This window comes from Rhinichthys klamathensis, unplaced genomic scaffold (assembly GCF_029890125.1).
Source record: "Rhinichthys klamathensis goyatoka isolate OS25496 unplaced genomic scaffold, OSU_Roscu_1.1 h1tg000418l_1, whole genome shotgun sequence".
Classification (NCBI taxonomy): Eukaryota; Metazoa; Chordata; class Actinopteri; order Cypriniformes; family Leuciscidae; genus Rhinichthys; species Rhinichthys klamathensis.
Window position 1 is genome coordinate 342,673 of NW_026606916.1, and position 10,039 is coordinate 352,711.

The following is a 10,039-nucleotide window of genomic DNA, read 5'->3' on the forward strand; positions in this document are numbered from 1 at the left end:
CAGCTGACTTTGTGCGGAGCCTTTATCATATATTTTTAACTTAACAATTGTCGAAAACGACATCCCTAAAGTATGGAAGTCAGCCCATGTTACACCATTACTAAAAGGGGGTGATCCATCTCTTTTAAATAACTATAGGCCTATTTCGAAGCTGTGTACTTTAGCTAAACTCCTTGAGAGTCTGATTGGTGAGCAGCTAAAGGAATTTTTAAACATAAATGCTATCTTATCACCTTTTCAATCAGGGTTTAGGAAGCAACATAGCACCATATCCGCAACATTAAAGGTGATAAATGATATTGCTGGGGCATTGGATAATAGGAAAATATGTGCTGCGCTCTTTATAGATCTTTCAAAGGCGTTTGATACGGTTGATCACTGCATTCTTGTGAATAGTCTAGTGGGCATTGGCTTGTCTAAGCATTTGGTAGATTGGTTTGCAAATTATTTGTCAGAACCCAAAGTGTTCAGGTAGCTGGTTCTGTGTCTGCATTCTTGCCTATTTACAAGGGGGTTCCTCAAGGCTCAGTATTAGGTCCCATATTATTTTCAATTTATATAAACAAACTTTGTGAAAATCTATCGAATTCTATGTATCACTATTATGCTGATGATACTGTTATTTACTGTACTGCATCATCTACAGCACAAGCCCTTGAACTTTTGCAGTCTGCATTCAATATTGTTCAGGAACGTTTAAAACAGCTTAAGCTTGTCTTAAATGTACAAAAGTAAAAAAAAAAATGGTATTTACAAACTCAAAACAACTTCCAGTTTCTTCTGCAAGTATTTCAACTTTTGAAGGAAATGAAATTGAGTTAGTTAACAGTTATACATATTTGGGTATAATCATTGATTCTAAACTATGTTTTAGAAATCATGTTAGCAATCTGGTTTCTAAGCTAAAGATAAAGCTTGGCTATCTTTACAGATCAAAATCATCCTTATCCATCCGCGCTAGAAAATATCTGGTGGCCACTTTTCTTGCCATATTAGACTATGGTGATCTGATATATATGAATGCTTCTGCCCAATGTTTGAAGAAACTGGATGTTGTGTATCATTGTGCATTACGTTTTTTCACTGGTTGTGGTTATAGGACACATCATTGTATCCTTTATTATACAGCTAAATGGCCCTCTCTTTATGCAAGAAGGTACACTCACTGGCTATGTTTCATTTACAAGGTACTTCTTGGACTAGCTCCTATTTAAGTGTCCTTTTAACAAGAAATCACAGCCATTATGGATTGCATTCAAATGATGTATTACACTTGTTGATCCCCGGTGTCAAAACAGAATCAGGCAAAAAAAAGCCTTTATGTTTGCAGCACCTTCTGCCTGGAACCTTCTTCAGAAATCGTTAAAAATGAATACTTTTATTTCTTATAGATAGTTTGTTTCAACTCTGAAGAACATTAGTCAGTGCAATTGTTCATAAAATTGTATTAATTATTTTATCAGCACAGGGTCTTTGTGATATATATGTATGTGTATTTGATGTGTTTTTATTTGTTTTTTATGTTGAAATTTGTCCTTTATGTTTTTGTTTTTTTGCTGCATCTTGTCTCTCTTGTAAAAGAGATTTTTAATCTCAATGAGTTTTCACCTGGTTAAATAAAGGATAAGAAAAGTTCTTCAGCAATTGTGGAACTCCAGTAAGTAGACTGTTAAAGGCCCCCTGAAATCAAAATTTAAGTTTTTTTTGTTTTAGTTAGTATGACTATGGTAACCTTAAGGTTATGAATAAGCTGGTGTGTTTTAAAAGAATGACAAAATTCGCATTTAGGAGATATAAGCATTCAAAACTTACAGTCTCTCACTTCCGCTAAAATGGATCACAGATTTTTATGACATCACTGCTTCTATCCAATAAAATGCTCTCTAGAATCTAAACCGTCCCGCCCCCTATGCTATAAATATCACCTGGCCAAAGCGACCGTTGACACGTCATGAAGCAATATGAGTTGGAGATGTGTGTTCGGTTGCTCAAACACTCGAGTTTTATTCCGTTTCCAACTGTACATTGGTTAAGAATGAAATGGCTAGAATTTATTCACACCTCTACTATTGAATCCAACTTAACTTAAACTAAACACTATTGGATATTTGAAAAGTGGGAGGGGCCATTCAATATGTCCCGCCTTAGCTTCCTGTTTCAGTGGAAATTCGCATCAAACAAAGCTGCGTGTTCCAAGTTGTGTTTTTACAGTCTATGGTTCCAAGGCACTTCAGTGGGCCTTTAAGGCACTTTTATTCACCTTAAACAGCAGATGAAGTGATTATTTTTTCTTTAATACAGATGATGCTGTGTTATTAATGAATTAGTCATGACAAACAAATTATGATAACCGATGTAAATTTCCATGAGTTCGATATTTTAGCGATTATTGTTTGGTAGCTTGTTGCAAGTCACCCACTACAACTAACATGACGATAAGCCTTTGTGTGAACTAATATTAGGGTAATATTGTAGATCTACCACTGTGTTGGGTTTTGCTCAATATGATGTTAAGTGCAGTCTGGCAGATCAGTGGGGCTTGCTGCAGTAAGAGACGTCCTCTGTCCCAGACAAAACCAAAAATACTATGTGGAAGAAGCAAGATAATTTAATAAATATAATATTACCGCATGGTAAACCTAACTCATATTTAAACAACTATTGCTTGGTGTAGTTGGTCAGATAAAATGACAGAGAAAAGAAAAAAGGACATAAGATCATTTTTCAGTGCACCAAAACGCCACACATTTCCTTACAAGTACAATTTTGGCTATATTATTTGTGTCCCCTTCAAAAATTGCTCTTGAGAAATGTTATGTTTATTGCCAATTGAATTTTTGTCAAATTATATATTTAATATTTCTTGAAGAGAAACATTCTTTGCATAACAATATCATACAATAGCTAAACATAAGTTTAAGAGGTTTATACTGTATGAATATACAGTGGATAAACAATCTCACAATGCATATTTCTCACATATGAAAACAGAAGAGAGATCTCAAGAAGCCACAATTTATATGCAACACAAATGCTTCATTTATAAGCAAGTTTATAACAGAGACATATTTATCAAACATTTCACATTCAACTTCATATTTCCATACTTTCATATTATTAAACTTTCAAATGTTCTATCACCAGAATGTACAGTGTAAATGTGCTTTAGTTCTATTTATTAATAACTTTTTAAACTTAACTTTAAATACAAACTTTAAATGGTGAGGTTTCAAATGCCTATTTAAGTAACATGTGGTCATTTTTCCGTGTGGGTCATTTCGAAAGGTGATCAAAAGAAGAACTTGCTTAATGCTTTAATCAAAGAAGTAACCACATTGATTATGAATGGAAGGTCTATCTCAGCTTGGTATCTTGCACGCTGCTCATATTCATTGTTTAACTTTTTTAATGCTTTTTCATAGGCCTCGTCCTCAAGTTCAGCCCTCAGAGCTTGAATTTCCCTCCGTCTCTGCTCCTCTCCCTCCTTCAGGATACGTTGTTTCTCTTTCTCAATCGCTCTCTCTACCCTTTCAAGCATCTCACTGGTGTAATGCTGTCCACCATTTCCAGTGACCATTTTATCAATCTGGTCAAGCAACTGAATGACCTGTTCAGGATTTTGTTCTTTATTGTTGAACACGTGGTATCGTCCACTGCAAGTTCTGATGAATCTGAGCAGTTCTGGACTGTCCCGCACAAATCTGTGAATGTTCTTGTCCTCCAATCGATCTCCATGAGTGAACAGTGCCATGGTGTATGTGGAGGATTCCTCACCAAAAACTGCTTGAATGATTTTAACAGTTTTTGCCTCTTCATCTGTGAATCTGCCCAGCTGAATCACAACTAAGAAGACATGTGGACCAGGAGCAGAGAGTGGAATACAGAGTTTAATTCTGTTGACCACCTCAGCTGTAGTTAGGCTGGTGTCAAACAGACCCGGAGAGTCAATGACAGATACTTTTCTGCCATTTATAGTTGCATGAAACTTTTCACAATGCCCAGTCACAGAGGAGGAGGATATCTCTGATTCAAAAAGCTTTTGTCCCAGTATAGTGTTGCCAGTTGCACTTTTCCCCACTCCTGTTTTTCCAACCAGAAGAATCCGGAGCGGTTCGCCTGTCTGATACACTGTACATTAACAAGAATAATATAATTTTTTCAAACTCTTGCTAATATATAAAAAAATTACTAACATTTATTTAAAAGATACAATGAAATACACCTATATTAAACCTTTTGAATACTATTTATCATCCTGACAGAGCTTATGTTGAAATATATATGTATATCAAAAAGATAATAAATACCATCATCAAAATCTTGTTTTTGTTGCTTGAAGATCTAGAAGAGATGTATATAATATTATACATTTATGATATTTGGCCACTTGTACACAGTGTTGGGGAAAGTTACTATAAAAATGTGTTACAATATTGCATTTTTAACTAAAAAAGATTGCTAATTGTATTACTTGCTTTGGAAAGTAATGCAGTACGTTACTTTTATGTTACTTGTTCTCATGGGCTAGGTTTGCTTGTTTGTTTTTTTAATAACAAAAAAAAAAACTAAAGTTCTATTTTGGCAAATGCAAAGGCACTTTCACACCATAAGTGAAATGAATAAGTCTCAGGCAGAAGGAAATGCAAATTAACGCCAGTACAGTAGAGGGCATAGCTCAAACAAACCATTCAACTCACTCCTGATTTCTCTCAACATGGGGACAGGAGTAGCCTGGTTAAAACCAGACCATTCTCAGTTGTAACTGAGTTATGGTCTGGCAAAGCGTCATAGACAAATCATTTCCAGAGGGGCGTCACCAACGGACGTCGCGGATAGACCTAAAACCAATCAGAGCGATGAAGGAGATGACGTATGCAGACAGCGGCAGAAACATCTCCGAGTGTTGTTCTTTGCTCGGTTTTTAACAAAAAGGAAACGTTCAAATCGCTTAAAACAGACGCGATAGCTGATTCGAACGAGTGATGTTCGACGGCGGCATCCATCTTTGTAATGTAGGCTACAAAATCTGCTTCAAAATCCCAGCGCTGTCGTCATCGTGTAAAGCCCGCCCCAACGTTTCTGATTGGTGCCTCGATTTCGACGGATTGGAAATGGGCTTGAATGAGCTCTTTGCCAGACAAACTTTCAGAGCAAATCTAAATTTGCCGGAAGTCTGGGTTTTCCCAGGCTAGGACAGGAGAGGTGTCAGTCAATAGGAAAACAAAGTAACTTCCGTTACTTATTTGAAAAAGTAACTCAAGATATTCTATTGTAAAAGTAATGCGTTACTCTATTTATTACTTGAAAATAAATAAAAAAATCTGATTACATAACTCATGTTACTTATAATGCGTTACCCCCAACACTGCTTATACATGTTAAAAAGATAATCAGCTAAAAAAAAAAAAACACATACATTTAAGCATACCCCTATTGCAATAGCTGCAACAATCATAGAAACCGCCAGTATTGTGGAGAAAGATGAGATCCAAGACTTTGAGGTCGTCGTTGTTGATGGTCGACGAGAAATGTCCTGCACAGCTATAAAGAAAGTCATGAAAAAAGCTGTTGTTTTTACTATACATACAAAACATCAAAATGATAAAAGATGATTATATGTATGATAATCAATCATGAACAAGGCTAATCTACGGTGACAGGGAGGGGACATGTTCAGTTCATTTAGTTTTATCGTGCCCAAAAGATCGAGGTAACGACATCCTTATGTTGTGGTCATGTCAAGTCGTGTCCTCGAGATCCTATTTTGAGGGACTGACATATTTTTTACGTGGCCACAAGTTTAATGTGTAAACAAACCTGCATAACTACAGCAACCTGGGATTACAGAAATGGATATTACTAATAAATTAATTATTTATTTTGAATGAAGGATGACAAAAACTGCGGAATTAAGAAATATTCATATTAAACTATATAGCCTCTACAGCAATTACAAGATATTCCTGTTGTCTACCTAGCGTTGTCATGGTAACATTCCATCATGTGAAGCTAATAGAGTGGTGCAGGTATGACGTCACGTTGTAGGCAAACCGGCAGTCAGCATCACACTGGTTCCCTCGACAAAAACCCAATAGGATTTTTCCATAGGCTTTTGGATTTTCGCAAAAAAACAAGCTCTATGTTCAACAAAGGTTTATGATACTTACACGTTTTGTCCATCAAGATCATTTTCAAAGATGAACACAAATTTTATGAAACAGTTGCCAGATATAAAAAGCTAAAGGTAGGCTATAAACGAACTACACCGCGGTCCTAAGACTTCAACGTCACCATCGCTCAGCTTCCGACATCTCTTTCAGAATTTCCCAGAACATTTGAGTTAGAAACTAAGAATAGTTTATAAGAGTACAATTCTAAGCATAACGAGGCTGTAAAACTTTACCTGTTCGGCTGATGACGTTTAATCTCCTCAACAGCCTAGCTCTGTAGTCCCATTTAACGTTAGTCACTTGTTAGCAACCACCTTTTTCAAGACACGTAAAAATTCAGCACTGGGTTAATACTGATGTATTTTAGAATAAAATGTGAAAGTATCTTGAGCTTGTGTTCTCCACAGAACTTATTTCAGCCATTTAACCAAAACCCATTGACTTCTGGACGATGGAACCGGAAGTGGTAAAATGCTGACTCATTTCTGCATTTGGGCCTACAAATTTAAAGGGATACTCCACCCAAAAATAAAAATTCTGTCATCATTTACTCACCCTCAAGTTGCAAACCTGTATGAGTTTCTTTCTTCTGCTGAACACAAAGGAAGATATTTGGAACCAAAACAGTTGTGGGGCACCATTGACTTTCATAGTATTTTTTTTTTTCTACTATGGAAGTCAATGGTGACAAACAACTGTTTGGTTCCAATCGTTCTTCAAAATATCTTCCTTTGTGTTCAGCAGAAGAAAGAAACTCATACAGGTTTGCAACAACTTGAGGGTGAGTAAATGATGACAGAATTTTCATTTTTGGGTGGAGTATCCCTTTAAGTCATACCTGCACCACTCTACACTGCGTTCACGCCCTGTCGTAATTACAGTAGACTCGAGATGACAACACGTGACATTCTATTCGGAGCTGTTCACGTCCTCAGACTGAGAATTATGCATTTCTATGGTGACACTATCAATGCTTAAATGAATCTGCAGATGTCAGGTGGTAGTGGTCACGTGGTACAAGTAGGAGCTTTTAGAAAAGTCCCATCTTACAAGCTGTAATTATGAGCTCTACAAAGACGTGAGTGAATGCTTTTTGCAAGTTGAAAACACAAGGTTACGGTTATTTTCAATATGGCATGAATGCACCTTTCACAGACGTGCCATCTTTGATTTTTTACAGGAATGAAAGTGAGGCTGTGAGGGATAGACATACATTTCTTTAGTGGATTGTACTGTTCTTTAATGTATTTTTGGATTGTTCTGCTGACGAAACACTGCAAAAATATAATAGTGTCATTGTTTAGCTGAAGTCCGTTTAGTCCATTCAAAGATGCATAGACCACAATGCAACACGAAAGGTCGTGCTTAATTTACAACTGTGTGTATGATACTGGAGTTATCACATTGGAGTTTTGACATTTAACTGCATTTAATACTTGTAGCTACCTTAAGCTGACTGTTTTTAACACAGTTGTAATTTGTTGTATTATCATTTTCATTTGTGTTTTTTATATTTTTATATTTAATATAAATACCGACTATTAATATATTCATATTTAATATTTGTTCATATTAAATTTTTTAACAGCCCAAGCATACATACAGGCCTAGAATAGTGCGTAAAACAAAAATTATAAGGAAAAAAAAACTAAGGCCTGGTTTCACAGACAGGGCTAAAACTAAACCAGGATTAGGCCTTAGTTCAATTAGGACATTTAAGTATCTTTTATAAACATACCTTAGAAAATAAACATTAATGGTGTGCATCTTGAGACAAAACAATGGCACTGACATATTTTAAGATATGCCAGTGCAAGTTGCTTTTAGTTAAAACAGCTCAAACATGCATTTGCACAAAACGCATAAGCATGTCATGTACTGTTTTCTGTTCCTCCTTTTTTTATATTACTACCTGTTTTTATATGTTTTAATGTTTTGTATGTTGCATGCTATGTTGTGGTCAACAAAGTTTTAAAGATGCCCTGCCTCTCAGACTGTAAAACTAGTTTACCGTCCTTCGGGTACCAATAAAGTATCCTAACGTCTGGGACTAGCCTTGTCTGTGATGGGGGTATAAATAAGAAATCGGCTCCATAGCAGATTCCAAGTGATCAAGGGCTTATGGTGTTCCATTTAAACACATTTCAAGTTTTTTTAATGTATATTTCCAACAAAACATACATGTAAAATTGCGAAAAAATACAAAGGTTTCACATATAATGCTCTAAAAAATTTCATAGCATCATAAAATATTAATACCATTTTTTAAATCAGGTATTGTATATGGTGAAGGTTAAGGATAACATTCATATTAAAGAAAACAATATTCACATATTAAAGAGGAAGAAGAAAGAAAAAATAACAGAAAAGGGCATACGTGTAGCCTAAGTCACATTTTAAAAGGAAGTCTGCACCACCGACTTTTTCAAAAATAAGATTTGGAGTTATACCGATATCTTTATGCTTAATATGTTTAATCCAGTTCAACTGTATTAGAAGTAACAAAATCAAGCAAATTCAAACCTCCTTGATATGAATTACATAACATACCGGTATTTATACTTATGAGGCTTGTTTTTCCTTATGAAGTAGACTAATTTAGGTAATAGTGGAGGAGAAGGGTATGTGGGCGATTTCGAACACATTTCTCTATCTCTTTAAATCACGCAAAACACTTGATTCTCATTAAGCAACAACTTTAGTAGTAGTAGTAGTAGTAGTAGCCTTTATTGTCACTAGTCACAAGTACCAGCGAAATTAGGCATCATTATTTTATTAATTTTCTAAAATTAAGTTAGTGTAAAACTTTCTCTTTAATGAATGCAAAAATTAAGTTACTTACTTTTAAATGTAGAGCACATCGTGATGGTAGATGGGTTTCGTTTTTCTTTCCTGTCAAAAGGACAGTTTCGTTTACTCAAAACTTGAAGTCTTGCTTCACCGGAAGGGTTAGTGTAGACCACCATCTACAGGAGACAAGACGCCACTGTAAGATCTGTCAAGCAGCTGCTCATGGGTGGAGCTTGACGTCCAGCTCCCCATCGCTAGAAGTAATGGGTGGAGCTTCAGTTACACCCTGAAATCAGAATATTACCATAATAACTGTCCATCATATCCAGTAAAAAAAAAAGATTATATTTAAACCAGTTTTCATGATACAAAGACTTATTACGGTGTACAATAAAATGATTGCCATTTTCACTGCCATTACACAATAGGCTGAGCTGCCTCAAGTGATCCAAATTACCAGTTACGCTTTCTCCAATAGTAAGATATACAGACCCTCTCATCTCCCTATAATAAGACAATCTCTGTCCACACTTTGAAAATCCACCGGAAATAGTAGACTTCTCCGGGGACTTTTTACATACACTTTTCAACATAGGCTACTATGCTTTGGGACGCAGTTATTTTAATCTAACATACTATTTAGGATGGATAGTTTGGACATTGGGACGCATGGTGAGTTTCTGGTTAGTTTTTTAGTTTGATTATTACTTCTGTCATCCTCCATTTCCTGCCTGTTTGTCACCATAGTTACTGATTGATTTAATATACTGCTCAGGTGTGTCTAGTGCCTTTGTTTGCTCAGTGTGGTTCTGTTTAGTTGTCTGTTATTGTTTGCTGGTTGTTCTGTTCACGTTTTTGAAGTCCTGAGAAACCAGATAAGTTTTGTTATTTTGATTTAGTTATTAATAAAGTCTTCTGCGCATCCTGCTCTCTTTTTCATCTCTGCTGCAACCAGCCTGTGACGCATATAGTTTAAACATTCTTTGTACAACATTATACATAGAAAATGTAAACAAAAATGTAAAATAAGGTATATATAGAGAGGGATATAGTAGACACATATATAGACACAAAGTGGA

The 10,039-nt window shown here is 35.7% G+C and overlaps 1 protein-coding gene across 2 annotated transcripts; it reads right to left on the bottom strand.

The window, feature by feature from the left end:
- Positions 1-3,206: 3,206 nt before the first annotated feature.
- On the bottom strand, positions 3,207-9,071 carry LOC130070767 (GTPase IMAP family member 9-like). Of its 2 annotated transcripts, none has more exons than XM_056235284.1 (4): positions 9,013-9,071; positions 5,429-5,541; positions 4,308-4,341; positions 3,207-4,128 (listed from the first exon to the last, which is right to left on the bottom strand). In XM_056235284.1, exons 1-4 carry the CDS (start codon positions 9,029-9,031, stop codon positions 3,290-3,292), a joined length of 1,005 nt encoding a protein of 334 aa, XP_056091259.1. In that variant the 5' UTR covers positions 9,032-9,071; the 3' UTR covers positions 3,207-3,289. The 2 variants fall into 2 exon arrangements, with proteins under 2 accessions (XP_056091259.1, XP_056091258.1); XM_056235283.1 differs by having other exon boundaries at positions 5,417-5,541.
- Between the last annotated feature and the right edge of the window lie 968 nt (positions 9,072-10,039).